The sequence below is a fragment of the Microplitis demolitor genome, chromosome 2 (genome assembly GCF_026212275.2).
Source record: "Microplitis demolitor isolate Queensland-Clemson2020A chromosome 2, iyMicDemo2.1a, whole genome shotgun sequence".
NCBI lineage: Eukaryota > Metazoa > Arthropoda > Insecta > Hymenoptera > Braconidae > Microplitis > Microplitis demolitor.
Genome location: NC_068546.1, coordinates 1605650 through 1624676, shown reverse-complemented (window position 1 = coordinate 1624676; position 19027 = coordinate 1605650). Strand labels below are relative to the sequence as shown.

General features: G+C 29.8%; 1 protein-coding gene across 3 annotated transcripts in view; it reads left to right on the top strand.

The window, feature by feature from the left end:
* Positions 1-18769, top strand: part of LOC103573459 (membralin) — a 30288-nt gene extending 11519 nt beyond the window's left edge. For 2 of the 3 annotated variants that reach the window (XM_053742860.1, XM_008552557.3), the window contains exons 10-13: positions 363-495; positions 13955-14054; positions 16817-17192; positions 18145-18767. In XM_053742860.1, coding sequence (XP_053598835.1) covers positions 363-495; positions 13955-14054; positions 16817-17192; positions 18145-18368 — 833 coding nt within the window. In that variant the 3' untranslated portion in view covers positions 18369-18767. Of the gene's footprint in view, positions 1-362; positions 496-13954; positions 14055-16816; positions 17193-18144 lie in introns of all 3 variants that reach the window. The other variant, XM_014439695.2, reaches the window with a different exon arrangement.
* Positions 18770-19027: the final 258 nt, after the last annotated feature.

Sequence of the window (19027 nt, the reverse complement as noted above, 5' to 3'; positions counted from 1 at the left end):
GCAATTCAACGTACGACTTTGGCTCAAACTGCAGGGGAAATTTCCATCAAATGAACTTAACAGCGTTGAACCATTAGTCACTTCTATCTCATCCCATCATCTTCTCAGTGTTCCCGAAGGAGGAACCTTGGTTGAAGAAGTTTGAGAAAAGGAAAGTGGATCTTTATCGTCATCTTCCCTTTTCTAACTCTCTTTACTTCCTCTTGTCCTTTCTTCTCTCATAAAAGACCATATTGAAACAACTTTTTATTTCGACACACCAAACTTTATTAAATATTTAAATTTAATTGCCCTTAAGTAGACCAACTTTTAATTCTAACTGTGTCTTATTACAATTTATTTTATTTTTTCACATGTCATAGGAATGGAAACGATAATGTCGGAATTTTTCAACGATACCACCACTGCATTTTACATTATACTAATTGTTTGGATTGCGGACCAATATGATGTTATTTGCTGTCATACGCCAATCACTAAACGACACTGGTTACGGTGAGTCAGATTTTTTTTTTACTTCTTATTATTATTTTTAAAAAAAGTTAGATATTATATCTAAAGAAATTATTTCTTATACTGGTATGGATATTGTCCGAAACACAAGGGAATTAAAAGTGGTTTTTAATTAAAAAGTATTAAGGAACAGGTAAGCGATTAACAAAGTAGCCCCAAGCGGATACGCAAACCGTTTTCTTTATTCCCAGTCAACAGACTAAACTTGAATTGATCTGTGTTTATTTGAAATAAATACAAAAATAAATATGTAAAAATAAAAAATCAGAAAAAACGATTCTTTTCTCAAAAACATCAAAGAAACGATACAAGTATCCCAGAAAAATATTATAAAGAGATCAAATTCCTACATCGCATGGCACAACATTTTTATATTTTTTTTATTTTTCACAATATATAAATCCGTATATATTTCAAGAATTTATTTCTACATTGTTACCTTGTGCTATAAAGAATCAAGACTTTCAAAGTGAAAAATATTATATAGGTAGATTTTTTTTTTTTCAAATGATACACAGGCGTCTTAAATATTTAAAAAAAAAAAATACGTCTCTTGGTCAAACACACTGACTGTCGTTTTGTAACTTTTAAAAAGTTTTATAAAATTTTTCTGAATTAGTCAAAGATTTTCTTTTTAAAAAAATCGCAGGGTATTTTTTTAACATTATTCAAAAAAACTACCGTACAATACATGTATATAAATCCTAGTACTTCGTATTAAAAAAAAAAAAAAAAAACATTAAGCTAAATAGTGAAATTCAGAGACAATTAAACGAGCTTTCAGATGCAACAAACAGAAACAAGTTAGAATGTTTGGATTAAAAGTTAAATCCAATTGAATCGACAAAAAAAACTTTTGCTGAAAATTTCGAAAGTTCTAAATCCCTACTATTTCAAAACAGTCACTAAATCGGCTCATTTTTGAATTTGATTAAAGTCATCACCGAAAAAATAAATCAGGTTTAGTTACAACAAAAAATTTCATCCAAATTACAAACAACTTTTCATTATAAAACAGATGTGTTTAAAAAAACGAGTAAATTATGGAGGTGGGGGTAAATTTAATAGACTAAGATGGAATATTAATAGGAAATGATTAAATATAGGACTCTGAGTATTAAATACAATATAATTTTGATAGCGAATCAGTAAACTCTATAGTGAATTCAGTAATCCTCGGAATAGGGAACAAAGCCGTAAGGAATATATACATATATATATATAAACTCCTGGTTAAGTAATAATTAACCTAATTTTCCTACTCGTACTTTGAACAACAGCGAGTAACATGCCGTTCAATTACGAGAAGCCCGACTATTACTTGCAATCCTCAAATTATGCTTGTGACTCTGTTTGAATATCTGACGGATTCTCTAACACCCTAACCACTGAATATCTTTATAATTAAAATCCCTTTCATCTAAGATGCATTACTATACCCTTAAAATATCAAGTAAACATAAATTATTACGTATTTCATTAATAAATAATATAATAAAATAAATATTTTTTCACTTTATCCGTAATAAAAATTTTCTATGCCCTTTTATAGACTTAGCAATCGTGATATTGATGTAAGCATTCGTTCTCTTTATAATGAATTTAATTAATTTTATCCATATAATGAAATGGCTCTTTAGTAACTAAACGCGACACTTCATATTGAAGAAATACTTTTTTCATTTGTTTGATATTAATTTAATGTTTAATGAGTGTTAATTTTTTATTTATTTTTATTCAACTAAATTCTTTGAATGTTGATACAGTTGATCAAAACGAAACAAGGGAAAAAAAAATATATATTTATTTAATTTAAACTGTTCCATTGAATAATTATTGCACCCTACTATCAAGTTACTTATAATCGTTGAATACTTTTAATTAAATTTCTTTGAAATTTAAAATTTAAAAAAAGCGCAAGTTATGCTAAAAATTTAATAGATATAATAAATTCGGTTATTTGTTAAGTTAATTGTATAAAGTAGTGAAGCAATGAGAGAAAAACTGTCAAGACGAAAGTTTAATATTTTTTTTTTATTCCGAAATAAGCATCAGTAAAATTGAGGGCTTGGTTGATAGAATAAGAGGGATGAATGTTACTAGGTACTAACCCAAGATAGGATTCGATGAAGGTGGTAAAAGGAGGTGGTAGTTGAAGTAGTAGTGGTAAGAGCCAGGGGTGACTTGGCACGTATGATGGATGTAGGGGCGTGGACCGTCTCGCATTACCAACTCCACAAGTGAATTGTTATCGGATCAACGCGAGTACCTCTATCTAGCCGGCAGTTATCGGACGGAGCACGCACATGTTTGACAGAATTCACTTATGGGTAAACACAATTGACCGGAACTACTCACGGTTTATCCGAGGTTCCACACTTTTGCTATTAAATTTCTTTTTTTTTTTTTTTTTTTTAAATATAAAAAAATTATTTCAAACATCAAATGATATGACACGGATCGATATGGAAATATAAAATTATTTTCCCTATTTTTTATTTTAGTATTATTTGTTGATTAAAATAGTAGGGTAATTTTATAAAAGTGTTTTATAGACGTCATCTCGATGATGGGGTTGTTCATCATCAATGTGAGCTTATATACAGCAATCAGCTGGGCTTGTCTGCAAATAACTGAGGTCGTATGATTATGATTGAATAAAGTCCATAATAGAAGTTGTTAAGCAATTATATAAATAACAGACGTACGATCGCTATCAGGGGTATTATTATTATTATCATCATTATTATTATTATTATTATTATTATTGTTATTGAGGTTGAGAATATTTAAATTATTTAAAAGTAGGGATGTAGTGTGAGTTAGTGGGTGGATTGCCAGTTCGTAGGTTGGTTGGTTGAGAGGGTTGAAAGCTTCGAGTCTTGTCTGTTTCACCATCAGTATTGCGCCAGTACCCATCCCCCGGAACTAGACTCGAGGCGAAATTACAGAGCAAACATTACCCATGCCACAAAGACTAGCGTCATCCGGTCGGCTCATAGAGTAGTAGACGGGAGAGCCGTCCGATGATGATCTCCTATTGCCATCGCGTATATACGAAATCCTGTCCTGCTCGTGAAATTTCATTATCACCAGCGTCTGTGCCCGCGAATGCGTACAATGATGAATAATCATTGTTATTGCGCTGTGTGAATGTGGTGGTAGCACGCGGTTTGCGAATTCCCTGATGCGGTCGATTGTCATTCTGCTGATATGGATTCCCCTCCCACTACTACTCATACTTTTTTTTTATAATATACAAATTTATGTGTTCTTCCAGTTCACTTATTTCTTGTTATTATTATTATTATTATTTTATTTGTTTATTAACAATTGTAAGACTGAGTTCATTAAACTATATTGATTTATTTTTCCCTGACTTATTTTATGATGGAAAGGGAAACGAATGAGAGGTTGAGGTAGAGGCAAAGGTAGAGGTGAGAGTGTATACAGAAATGGATTCGAGACGGGGGTTCCGATACTACTCGTGGGGTTTTAATCACAGCGTCTGTGTCCATCTACCTTAAAAGAGGGTAGAAAGAGTGGAAACGGAGGGTGATATCTAGAATAGCGTCCGTCAGGCAGGCGCCAACTCGAGAGCTGGAGCCGACGCTGATGGACGTACTCGGCATCATTTTCCACGGGTCCATTATTTCGCATTTCTTAATATATTATAAATATACCAGAAACCAGATTCTTCTCAGCATACTTAAACATGAATTCATATATAAGTATTACCATCAACATCAACACAAAGCCATATTAATATTTATATACATAAACTAATAATAGTTGTAACTGCCAGAAATTTATTTAACATTATAATATTTATTTATTTAAATTTTATCAACATTCTGTAAATAAATAAAAATTTATGGGGTTCAAATGATTGCAATACGAGCAAGTGCCAGTGAGAAAATTAATTTCCCAAGGATAATTACCCAGAGCAATTGATCGTTCCGGACAGCAAGTGACCTGGTGCGAATACCAAATGACTTTACTTTTGTGTCACGTGAAACTATTGAAAAATGTTTTTTTTTTCGGATATGACGCTCTTACCTTTCTTCTTTTTTTATATTTACCCTCGTTTTTTATATTTATTTTATATTTTTTTTTGTCAGTGTGACAGTACAAAATGTCGACACGAAAGTTGACATTCTGTACTTGGCATAGAACCCATTATTTCAGCTTTTTGCTTGTGAATAGTTCCCTAGCGTTTTAGTGTTGTACTCAATGAAAATTCATTTTCAAACTGCCACTATATATTTTATTTAAAAAAAAAAAAAAAATAAAAATAATAATAAATAAAAAGCTTTGTTATATTTCAATGATTGATATGTTTTCACTAAAATTTTTAAATTACATTAATTAAACATATTTAAAAAAAAAAATTATTGGCGCTAAAAATCGGATGTTTATTTAATTAATTATTTGTATTACACTTAAAGTAATATAAAAATATATTAAATATATATTTGATTGTTAAAAATAGATAAATAAAATATCTATTAAAAAATTTATAAGACTTTAAGTAACACACTAGCAAGAAGATTATGCGAATTGCAGTGGCAGTGGCATTGGCGACGACGCGTCGTTACACTGAACGAGAATTGACGGTGATGACACCCAACTGTCTACCCCGTATTATATTATATGCCCGTATTACGTACTTTTGCATCTTTATTTTATCCTTTTAACGGCTTCCATCTGAATTAGTATAAATGTCTTTAGTTTGTCCCTGAATAATAATAATTGTAAAAAAATAAGAAAATACGTTTCTGGTTTTGCTTTAAAAAAAAATATAAAATTTAACTTTTAAAATAATAGAGACCATTTCTACACGAATTTATGTAGCACTTGTAAATTTAGCAGCCCTATAGACTCTTGAGTTTAATAAAATTAAACTAAATTTTTTTACGGACGGATAGTAACTTAAAGTTTATTAAAAAGTAAATCGACTGAAAAATATGTTTATAAATATTATAGATATGATAATTAAATGCAAAACGAATTATGAGGATGGAAGGTGTATTTTGTGATATCACTATGTAATAGTAGCATAGCAGATTCATCCGATCGTGAAACAAACGGTCGAATGTTAACGCGTGGACAATTTCATTACTTGGGATATGTATATCGGGTGTGGCGTACTACAGCGAAACGACACTCTATTAAACGGTGTTCCGGTAGCATCAGTGGCGTCGGGTGACCAGGGTGTCCAGGGTGACCAGGGTATACCCATTCACTTCGTGTCACTGTGAATCTATTTGCATAGTAATGGCAACGTCGCTTCCATTTATAAATGTCGGCACGCTTCGACGCCTTGGGTGATGGTCTGTATGTAGTACTGCTTTACTTTTTCACTAAAATATAAAAGTTTACTAAAACAATAAGGGAATAAACAAACCAAATTATTTATCGTTTATATTCATCCATTGTAAAAACAACCATTATATATACTAGTACATAATTGAATAATTTTATCAAGTAGAGCAGAGAGTAGTAAAGATACTAAAGATACAGGATGGAGAATAGAAGACTCCTTCAGGCAGTTTCTGTTCTTCTTGACTCGTTAAATCTGTAGCTACCTGCTATTCTATATAAGCCCTACTCTGGTTTAGTATTATGTATATGTATATGTATATGTATATATTATCCGGCTGGTAGTACTGCAACTGTTGAAACTGGTGCAACTGCTGGTACGGCTGTTGCTGGTGGATTCCAATTAAAATCCTCTGTTGCTTTGTTATACTAAGTTGGAGAAATGCATGCCTCCGGCATAGGTTACCGAGTACTACTAGTACTTGTTAGTGAATCAGAGACGCAAAGACGCAAAGACGTAGGTATGTAGAGACGTAGACATTAGTACTATTGATAGGCAATGAGAATAATCAGTATGAGAGATGGAAATAGTGTAGTGCTGGTACAAATAACAGTATCAGCATTAGCAGTAGCAAGTAGATGGAGAAACTTTAATCCCACTGTGCTAAGCGTTCATATGGAATTAACAATAATACAGTTCAATGAGTAATCCTCGGAGTAAGGCTACTGAAATTACCAGCCATCACCAACATTTGATGGTCTTTAATGGTAGCCTTGTTATCTATCTTGTATTTCGACTCGCTGATTAACACTGCCAATTAAATTTTCAATTCTGATACTAAATATACCGCAGAACAAATCATTTTCTATTAATGATCAGATATTAATTTTTTTAATATTTATTGTACAGTTAAATTTTAAATAAAACAATTCAGCGGCAACTGAGACAAGATTCAAAAATCTTTATACTTTATACTTTTTTCTTTATTATTATTAATTAGATAATGATAATAATAATAACCATCACGAGTTGGTTAGATTTTTTTACGTGTTTTTATGAATTTAAAGAAAGGAAATAAAATATAAAAATTGTGATTAACTAAAATCAATCTGAAACTTAATCGAATCAAGTACTTAAAGATTGGAATCTTGGAGATAGTAAAGAGCCTGAGAGAGTATCACGGTCGAGTGATATCGAATGGCTGAAGGACAAGAAAAGATAAAAAATAAAAGATACATGTGAAAAAAAACAATGGCTGGGAGAGTTAAAAAAAGATAAAAATAAACCCAGGGCGTTGCAAGCTCAATAATGGAGGTTAATTACGGATACTTTTGGAAATAATAAAAATAAAGTAAACATAGAGTTTTATTTGAAATTAAGTACGGAAGGAAAAAAAAATATATTTTTTTATTGTTTTTATTTTTTTCAACTGATTCGTGTCTTGACCGGAAATGTTTCTCATGCATGGTCAAACTCTTTGGTAGCTCTGAGCGTTTTTACACCTCAAAGACTAAGAAACTTGATTGACAATTACATAAATAACCTAGGATTTTTCTAGTATATTATTATTTTCCACAAATATCTTGTGTTTTTTTTTTTTTTTAAATATCATTATGATAATTAAACTTCCGTCCATACTTAAATAAATAGTTAAAATTTTAGTGAAAATAAAAATTTAAAAGTTGATAGTGCGTATGTGTGTTGAAGTGGAAACTGCTATCCCTACAAGTTAATTTGTAACTTGAACATTTCGTCGACAGGATGAAGTAGAGTAGGTGATATGGAGGATGAGAGAAACCGAGGTGGAACGTTAGGTAGTAGGATAGCTTTTGATAGTGGAGTGAGGGAGTTGCCAATTGTGTGTGTGTGTGTGTGTGAGTGTATATATATGAATGAAAGACGAAGGTTGGAGGAGAAAAGAGAACAGAGAGTAAAGAGGACAGCAGAATCCTTGTTGGTAGTGGTGGTGGTGGTGGTGGTGGTGATGGTGATCTGGTGATGGTGGGTTGGGTCGGGCAGGGTTTGCTCGGGGGAGCACACCTCGAGGTTGTTTGTTGCGCTAATGTCTAATTAGTGGAGTGGTATTGCGTCGCCGTCGCGTCGAAAGCTGCCGTTGGAATTTCACTATGAAAATTCTAAGCCATAAAAAAAGAGGTGTATTAAATTTATATAAAAAGGAAATAAAATATATATATATCTCTCTTTATTTTATGTAATAATTATATTACATTTTATTATTATTATCATCATTTTCTATGATATAACTTTAATTAATTTGTTTTTAATAATAATAATAATAATAATAAATACTAAAACTTTTTCAAGTATACTTGGTAATGATAATGAAGATAGACAGATAGTGAATTTTATTCGACTAGATCAAAATCTCTTGCGGCCGACTAAAAAATTATAATACATTAATATGGTAATATAGATTATGAGCTAACAGTATAAGACAAGCTCTAACGTCAAGTAAATTTAAATTCGAACTTTGTAAATCTAAAAAATAATTTCCTGAATGTAGAGAGACATGTTGGGCTTAGAGGCAGCATATTCTATCTACGAATCGCAGGTATAATAAATGATCTATCATAGAATGCTGGATGACTAGTAAGTAGACGTAAATACTCCTGACATACCGCCTCTAGAAAAATTAACTCATTTTTTAATAATTTATCCTGATTCATATAAATCGCTTTATAAAGTAAGCAAGAAAAAACTTAAATTTTTTATGTGTCCGTTGACTCGTTCTAAAGATTTTGCACGACAAAATAGTTTACACTCACATACGGACGTTCATCTGAAAATAGTAAAAATAGGTATCTGATGAAAATTCGACTTTTGAAAATCTAACCAAAACCAATAATTTACCTTTTTAAAAAATTTGAAATTTTCATATCGAGAAGGTAAAATTATATAAATTTTGTGGCTGACTTTTTAGCTAGTGATACTACTTGTTAATTATATATTCATATATATATATTAAACGGACCTATTAGTGTAGTTGTTAAATGTCAATATAGTTGTAAAGTCGGATAGCTGAATAGTGAACGGGATATGGATGAGGACAAAGAGAGTTGGAGCTGTCTTTTGTTCGATTTAGTTGATATCGATTTGTATGTGAATAGTGGTGTCCAAAAGGTCGTACGTGAATCTATGGGTATAAAGGTTGATGGTGAGGCAGATTTCCAATGGTGTCGAGTAATGCACCTACCGTGTTGGCCCTTTGGCCTCCTGTCGATTCAACACTTCTCGGCCATTTTCTGGCTCATGTGCGATATCCTACAACCCGGAAATTGTTTTACTATAATTCTTTATATTTTTTTATTACTCTCAATAAATTTTTTACAAAACCATTAAATTATATTATTTAAAAAAAAATAATAACCAAATATGTTTGAAATACGTATTTTGCATTTTTTTAAAAAATAACTAAAAAACATGACAATTCTCTTGTGACTCAGCAGCCGCGGCAGTAACATCAGTAGCAAGAGACTTGCTCGTACGTTTTTATGAATTGAGAGATATAAATCGCAAAATATGTAAATATTCCTTTAGTATGACTAAAGCACGATAAGCCTCTTAAGATTGAGAGAAAGGTGGGATCAGACATCAGACTCTATGGTTTTTTATTTATTTATTTATTTATTTATTTATGTGGAAATGAGATTTGATACGTATAATTTTAAATATTATAAATCTCAGTCTTCTGTTGAGATTCAGGATTCCCGGTCATAAGATTCTATCAGTATGATTCTCGTCATAAATATTCAGGACAAAATATCTGTTGTATATATTGATGATTTATCAGGATTTTTTAAATTTCCCATAAAAATCAGGACAAAATGGTTGAATTTAATTGGCTAGTGTTTTCTTGTCTCGGATATTATGACCAGTTACTGAGAATCAGATTTCAAACTATTCCACAATGAAACCTTTTCTATGCTTCGTGAATATCAATTACAACTATGGTAATTGGCTATAAATGTTACAAATATTTAAAATTGAATCTGACGATAAAATCAATTCAAATAATTGAATCTTCCAAGTATAAAAAATTTTTTATTTTATTAGGAAAGAAGAGGGTTTGTCTGGACGTGTTGCTGAAGAGAGTCTCCATATGTTTTGATACCACGATATCTACATTTTATTATTTTATTATCACTATAATTTTTTTTTTTTTTCGTATAAAAATAAAATAGTCTTATGTATTTATCTTCCACTCACCTTTGCCACATGGTGCTAGTGGTGTATCTCGAGTGATATTTCATTTTCCGCTGGTCCGAGTCAAGAAATAGGGACCACATCCCTTGGGTAAGAATGGTTACATAACCTTATTTGCCGGTACAAGAGAAACCAGGGACTGTCAAGCTCAAGCTCTTTGAAGTTTCAGCCATCGTTGTGATTTTCTTTCCTTCAAATTATTACAAATACTTTTTTTTTAATCTACCGAATTAATAAATTTCATAATCATGTGTTATGAGGACTTTTTTTTAGCTAAATTATATTGTCTTCTACATGGAGAAATGACTCTTGTTTAAAATGATATGGTGTCATAGTAAAACCGGGTCATGTTGGCCACCGAATTATATAATTTAAAAGATTTTATTTTGGTAATGGTTAATTGTTTGATTTTGCTCATGAAAGATTGTAAAAAAAATCAATATATCTATATATATATATTTTTTTTTATGTCCGATGAAATAAGAGATTAGATAGCAGCAGCTGATAGTAACCTTTTTTCCTTTGATAACCGATGTTCAATCGGATTGGCAGTGAAGCCTCTTGAAGAAGCCGCCGATATTTTCACAGCACTCGAGTAGTCTGTTCATAGATGTGACATTCACCATAGAGTTGATTTCGCTTTCTCATTCTTCATCGTCATACCACTTATCGCTACTTGAATTTCTTTTTTTCCTTTTATTTTTTATAGTATCTTTTCAATGTCTACATATATATAAATTTTTATCTTTTTTTTGTTATTTTTATCATTAAAATTGTAAATTTGATATAAAAATTAAAAATTCTTCTCTTATTACTTGAGTCTAAAAGTAATTTCCCTGTATTCTACTCTAAATAACCAGTAAAATTATTATTATTATTCTCTTATTTCTTGTTCATCTATAGTTTTTTTTAAGTTTGTCAACGATGAGCATCCTAGAATAAAGAGAGTTGTCAAAGAAAGTGGATAGGAGTGTAGGAATAGGAGACTATTGAGAAAGAAGAGAAAAAGGAGAAAGAGGAGAAAGAGGTTTCTCGCCTGAAAGGCGGATTGTTTGTACTTTGTTCTGTCTATCTAGTGTTTCTCTGACGTCTTTACTATGTCTGTATGTCTGTATGAATGGTGGAGATGGAGGTGGAGGTGGTTCACCTTGTCTCTTTTCTTTAGCTGCTTGCTGGCCACTCAATACCCCGCGGGGTTTCCTCCTTCTCTTCTTTCGCTCCCGTCGACCTGAGCTCAGATTGCTTTTATACCGTAGATTGATTGACAATATAGTTACATTATTATGGTATAAAATAACAAAATTATGTTATGCAATAGTTATGAACATTGATTATTTAATAATGTCTGTTACGTTATCAATTTTTTAACAACAACAGTCATACAAGTAAAATTAATTTTTTTTATAGTTTAAAAATAAGCTGGATTTTATGTTTGAGTATATAGAGTGTAGATGCATATGAAGCCTTTGGCTACTTCTCAAGTAGATCCAAATACCCAGCACTTCACATCTAAGAGTAGGTTGAATCCGTTGGTGGAACCTACCTAGCAGACGCTGCCTCTAATGTTATGTTTTCTGTCTCTACCCTCTCTGCTACTGCCACCATTATACTCAAAAGATATAAGATAGATATATGAATGTATGTCATAGTACATATAGTTATGTAGCTATACTAGACTACTGGCTCTTGCTATGCCATGTCTGTTATATTCAGAACTGAAACTCTCTTGTGCGGCTTTAGAGATGATGTTATGGGAATACGTAACGCTGGATTTCACTATATATACTATATATGCTCTACTATCCTCTCTCACCAGCTTTATCTCCTTCTATCATTTCATTCTATATTTTTTTATATATATAAATTCACCAATATCTTACGCAATGACCCTATTGCAGAGTTTATCGTTGAAAAAAAAAAATAGCTATCCTGTTTTTTAGTTTCATTTTTAATTTGTATCAGCAAAATATTTGAGAATAGAAAATTTCAGTGGACAGACGTTAAAAGGCTGTTGCAAAAGAAGAATAGGAGTATAGGGTGATAGAATGATATAATGATAAGACTAGGTTGACAAATACTTTCTAACCCGGCACGAATATAAGGCATTGAATTCGTGGAATGTGAATTATCTCAACAGTGAGAGTCATCGAAAGGAATGTCATTTGGTGATGTGATGATACTCTCTTTGGTCTGTTAGTTGGAGGAAACTTTATGAAATCCCATAGTAATTATTTTACTTATAGAGAAGAAAAAATCATGTACTACTTTACTATTATTTTTTAAAAGTTTTCTCTTAACACACGATTATTTAATCGTATTTAAATATCGCGTTACTAAAACCAAAAAGGCGTATCTCAAAATATACGCCCTTTTGGTTCTGCAGAACCAAAAGGGCGTATAAAATTTTTTTTTTTGCTCCAATCAATTTAAAAATATTGAAAACATTAAAATCTATGGAAAAAACAAAAAAAAAATTTTTTTGTTTTATGCCCTTTTGGTTTTAAGCAAAAATTTTTTTAAAGTCATAAGGGCGTATCCTATTTTTTCGGTTTATTATTAATTATAGATCAGAGTAAGAAAAAAAATTGCAAGGGTAATAAAAATTATCACTCCACAACTTAATTTATCTGAACAAATATTTATATAAATAAAAAACCAAATTTCTTTATTTAATTTTGATCGAATCTTGTCACAATTTTTTTAATTCAACAATTGATGTAAAAAATATGTAAAATTCGAGAACGAAAAAAATTCATCTAAAAAATTCTAAATTCTATGAGTGATGTGAAATTTAATTTAATCAAATTAAAGAAATGCACATTTAGATTGTTCAATTTTTCAAAGGTGCATTTTTTCATTTTTCAATCAAGGTTTCATTTTCTATTTCCTGTTTTTTTTTTCTTTTTATTTTCAAAAATCAATTGCCGTTGTTCTTGAGAATTGTTATGGTTTTAGAATACCAATATATCGAAGCAAGTTTAATGACCTAAATCATTTTTGTGCATCAGGCACCGTCCCACAAAAATATTATCAATATTATTAAAGATTAATTTTCAGCGATGGCAATAGTTTATAAATTTTTTTATTATTGTCAAGTTATGTTCTAAAAAAAATTAAAAAAAATTTTTTTTATACTCTTAGGTACAGATGATCCTGACGATGGAGATGGTATAGGACTAAAACCCTGATGAATTTATTTTTTTTCTATTTTTTATTTGTTCTTTCACTTAAATAAATATTTGTCCATATAAATTGAAGTGTGGAGTGATAATTTTTATTACCCTGGCAATTTCTTTTCTTACTCTTACCTGTAATTGATAATAAATCGAAAAAACAGTATACGCCCTCATGATTTTAAAAAAATTTTTTCTTAAAACCAAAAAGGCGTAAAACAAAAAAAAATTTTTTTGTTTTTTCCATAGATTTTAATGTTGTCAACATTGTTGCATTAATTGGAGCAAAAAAGTTTTTTTATACGCCCTTATGGTTTTAGTAACGCGATATTATTGTAGAACAGCAATTATTTAAAAGCATTTTATTTAGTTTTTTGAATTAAAATAAAACCTTAAAATGTTAATAAACCGTAAGGTTTTTCCGGTAATTTACTTAAAGATTACTATCGGCGGTAAAACAACTAAACCCATTGTGAATTGCTTGGATAATTTTATTCAACAAGTTTTTTCTTTTACTTAAAAGAAGAGAATCTATATCTATATTGTGCATAATATAAACCGACAATGTACTTTTTGTGGTTTTAAAATTCTTATTCTTATATATATTCTTAACCCTAATAAAATTTAGCCGGATATTTGCATTGAAATGATGCATTTAATTAAACGTAACCTCATTTTAATTAAATAAATAAAATAAAAATAATAATTTTGTCTGTTGCAGATTTTTCTATCTTTATCATTTTTCTTTTTACGCTTATCATTATCGGTTTAATGGACAGTACAGCAGTCTTGCACTCGTCACATCCTGGCTCTTCATTCAGGTGAGTGGATCTCTCTTCTCACAGATTACATTTTCGTTGTCAACTGCAAGTGACGTTTCCTTATACTGCCTTGTCTACCTTCTTCTTGAAAGATCAAAGCTTTGTATCTACTCAGCCATGTATAATATCCCGAAACATTGTATTATTTTATTGTTTATAATTTCACTGCATTGCTTTACTTAACTATACTACTTTATTATATACAATAATAACAATAACTTTTCTCGGTGAAAGGTAAATTTCAAATAATAATAATAATAATAATGTTAAGTTGTAATACTGAAATAATAATTGTTTTGCTTTCCCAGTAGAAATTATTTCAATCGATTATACTGTCAAAAGCCTAATGCTTTTGTTATTTTTATATAATAGCTGTACTGACGATTCGTCCAACATAAAGTTTACCGGTCCGTCAAATTTTTTTATTTTATGTATTGCTTATATTTGCAACTTCATTGCTGTCAATTTCAGTAAAGACCTCCTAGTACCACTACAATATTATTATTATTATTATATATATTTCGTTTTTCAAAAACTTCTTGAAATGAAAATTTAAAATTTTCAAAAAAAGGCAAATTATTGATTTTAGATCGTTTTTCGAAAATTGAGTTTTCATCAGATATAGAAATTTTTAGAAAAATTTCAGCAAAATGTATTTCCTTTTATATTAAGGGTTTTTGAGCCCAAAAAGAAATGAATTTATTTATATATTTGTATAGAGTTATTTTTGTTGTATATAATGACAAATATAATTATTTGATAAATGATAGAACTAATAATTAGTTGATTAGATCGGTAGTTAGTGGGATTTTATGATTATAAATGAGCTAGAATTTATATCGTGATAAATTAAGCAGGGTATGGCCGCGGGTCATTTTGATTTTCATCTATGGCTCAACGGTCTTTGACGATTAACCCCCAGGGCTTCATTATCAATAACATGAAATTTTCCAAAATCAATCTCTTCTGTTAAGCTAATTAACTTTTTTTTATTTATTTAATCTTCAAAGGGTAAAATGATGCATCAAAAAAATATTGTGCTACTCCATATTTAATAAATATCGTTATTACATTTCAAACATTTAAGCTGTAAACGTTAAAATATAAATTATGTAGTTTTTTTATTATTTATTCATATATAAATCAGAACAATAATAATAATAATAAACAAACGTCCATGCTTCAATATAATATGTCCTTTGAATTTCACATTAAATTAATAAAATATGTGTGCAATTGATATGGTTGATTTTTTATGTAAATTTATTAAAACTGACTGTCGTAGTGTAATGTCCTTTTGAGTACTACTATGCAATAACTAGAGGTAAAAATAATTTTAAAATTTATGTTTTTCTGATTTTTTTATTTTTTATAAATCGACAAGTGTCGTGTGCACATTTGCTGTTTTTTAATTTAATCAATTATTTTTTATTAACTATAAAGGTCATAGATTTATAAAAACGTGTTAAATAATTTGAATTATTCGTAAATTCGGTTCAAATTTTGAATATAAAATTTTTATTTCACTGGTGGTAAATTATGAAAAACTTTTTTATAGATAATTATAGTAAGAAAAATCTGTCTATCGGTTGATCCTGCGGGCCAGCTCTGAAACTTCCCGCTGTTTTCCATCTCCTTGAGCTCAAAAACATTGTTGTGATACAAAAAATTCTCATACGTTTTCTCTAGTTTGAGTCTAGGATTTGTCTAGGATTCATAGAAAACTTCTATAATATCACTTGCACATGAAAGTGAAGGAACATAATTTTTTTTTTCCCAAGACCGAGCCCCGAGTATGGATTGTTTATGTGGTGAATATGGAATGTTTACGTGCTGAGTGTGTATTTTCTGTGGAAGCTTCAGACAAATCTCCTGAAATATCGCTGGTACATAATAGTAAAGGACAAAAATTTTTCTAAGTTTTCTCTCCGGTGACTCGAACAGAATGGCTTCCTAGGACCTCAAAACGTCAACATCTGATGAAAACTCGATTTTAGAAAATCGGGGTGAAAACAATAACTTCCCGAAATTTTTGAAAATCATCGATTTTTTAAGGGGGAAGTTAAAAAGAAGCAAAGAATGAGAATAAAATGATCGATCGTACTATATATATGTATGATATCATGTAATAATATATATGGTAGTGAAAAAGGGAGTTCAGTATCGACTAAAGGATGCTGAGGCTGGGTCGGAAGGACAGAAGGTTTGGTCGTCATTGGGTGGTTGGGGTTGATTGCGAGTTTGTTAGGTGTAGACTAGCGTTATTCATTGAAGGCTCAGAATATAAGGGACTAAAATATATATATATATATGTGTATAGTAGGGATAAATTTAGTATAAATGTGCGTGGTGATAGTGTAGTAACCCGAGTGTCATATTCAGCTTATATTAGAAACACAAGTGAGGGAGAAATAAAAAAATATATTTAAAAAAAAAAAAAAAAAAAGATAGAGAGAGATTGGGACTCTCTCTAGTGGCTCACGTGTACCTCGTCTCTAGTAAATTTATATGGAAATTTGTAAAATTCGTTCTATATTATCCAGGTTTCCTTTTCTCTTTTACTCCCGTGGGTAGTGTGGAAATACCAAACTCTGACTGTTTGTCAGTATCTGTATTTTAAAAAAGTTTTCGACTGGACTGATTTGTCCAGTGATATCATGATATTCAAATAATTTTGAATACAACGATAGATTTAATATTACTTTGTTTAAAATAAATTGGGGAAAAAAAAAAAAAAAAGTTAATTTGATTTTTATTTTCAGCATTCAATGCTGTATTTTTTCCACCACTACGAGTTACCAGTAATATTACAGCAAGCGCAATTGCAACAGATCTTATTACGAAATCATGCACCTACTGGCGGTGCTCAATCGCCAACGCCAAGTACAGCAGCAACAACCCCTGGTCCATCGCCAGCAACAACTCCATCTTCAGATGCCCCAAATCCTTTGATACCAACCAGAGATCAAACTCAACAAAACTACATTAATGAACTTTCTCAGTTAGATGTGGATCCGAATGATTCCCAGCAAAACTTGCAACAGCAAAACGTACAACAACAACAACAACAAATTGAGACTAATAATTCAACAGTTACAGATGAAACATCACCGAGTCAATTTGTTCCAACCGTACAAGGTTTGTTGCACGCCACCATTTACAGAGTTCATTCCTAATTATATATCATCATCATTACTATTATTATCACGATATATTAAATATTTTGTATTAATTTCAATGTAAAAATTTGTCGTTTAATAAATCAATCATATTAAGGTTTTAATTATCTATTCATTCATATATAAATATAATTATTAAGTTAATAATTCTATTGTATTATCATTGTCATTATTATTATGAATACATGAAAGAATTTTGCGCCCTAATATTACGGTTTACATAACCGTAAATTGATATTTCGTGATTAAATCCATTGAATATTATAACTTGATTAAGTTATGCCTGAAATAAACTCACAGTATTGTTATGTTGTACCTTCTATTCATTATACTTCAATTGTATTGCTTTGATTTGTTTACATTATATTATAATATATTATATATAATACGTGACAATGATATAAATGATTAATTCTGCCAAATCATTGATAATGATGATGATGATGATGATGATGATGATAATGATGAATTTAATAATTTGAAATATATTATTTGTGTCAAAATTATATCTTTACAGTACCAAGTCTATTTGTAAAATTAAATCCTGTGAAATTGGAATTGCTCATATCATGTACATATTTCACTAGAGTTTGATTTGTCTGTATTTAATATTGTCTGCTATAAAAAAAAAGATAGCAATAAAATATAGTCATATGTGCAATAAATTTATATGCAATTTCAAATATTCATTCATTACTTTCTAATGCTTTATTATATTTATATATTTTCCTGTTGCGCGCCTCACATCGCGTCGCATTAGACGCGCTCTATAACCGCTACCAAATTTTCGTCCAATTCACTCACTTAAAATTTCTGATACACCCCCCAACGTTAGGAAATTAATTGAATCCTGTAAAAATGAGGTCAAGTTTATTGAATAAATTATTAAGTTAATGTACTATGACTACTAGGTACTGAAAGTCAAGACACATCATCAGATGCGACAACTTCACAAGTTAAATTTCAAGAACCAATTGTATCGGTTCCAAAATTAGAAGAGAAAATAAGGGTTGAAAGTTTAGATACGAATGGTAAAGAAGCGTCATGTGAAGAATTTGAGGTTATTGAACCAACAGAATCAACAAAATCATCTTCGGAAGATTCCATACCTCAAACAGATATTACGGATCAATAGAAAATATTATTCAGCAATAAATTATTTTTTAGAATAATTATAAGTTTATTAATAAATAAAATAAAACTTAAAAATTTTATCTAAATTAAATACTTAAGCTTGTATAATTAAACAAAAAAAAATAAATATTATTTTAGTTTTAAACTTACGATAAATTTTTACGAAATAATTATCGCTTAGCATCACAATAATTATTATTATTATTATTATTAAATTCATGCGTTTTAATTTTAAATAAGCTGATAAGGTTAAATACTTAATTAATAAATTAAACGTTTATAATTTTGAATATCTCAGTGGCTTTGTATATCATCAATAAAATAAAAAAAAATTTGTTGATGCATGAATTTAATTAATGAACAATTAAAATGAGATTCGAGATTAAGATAAAGAAAAAAATTAAGCGAAACGTTTTTTTTTAAATCTGAGGGAATTTTAAAAAAATGATATTTTATTGCCTTCTATAATTTGAAAATAATTAACCTTTGTAATATAATGAATTTTTCTTAAGTAAGAATGTTTCTTTTTTCAGTTTCATTTCTTTTGTTGTATATAATAATTCTACAATAAAAATAAAAATGTCTCAATGTATTTGTGTAATAATTTAATTTTGTTGACATTTTTTATTGATTGATAATAATAGTAATTATTATTTAGTT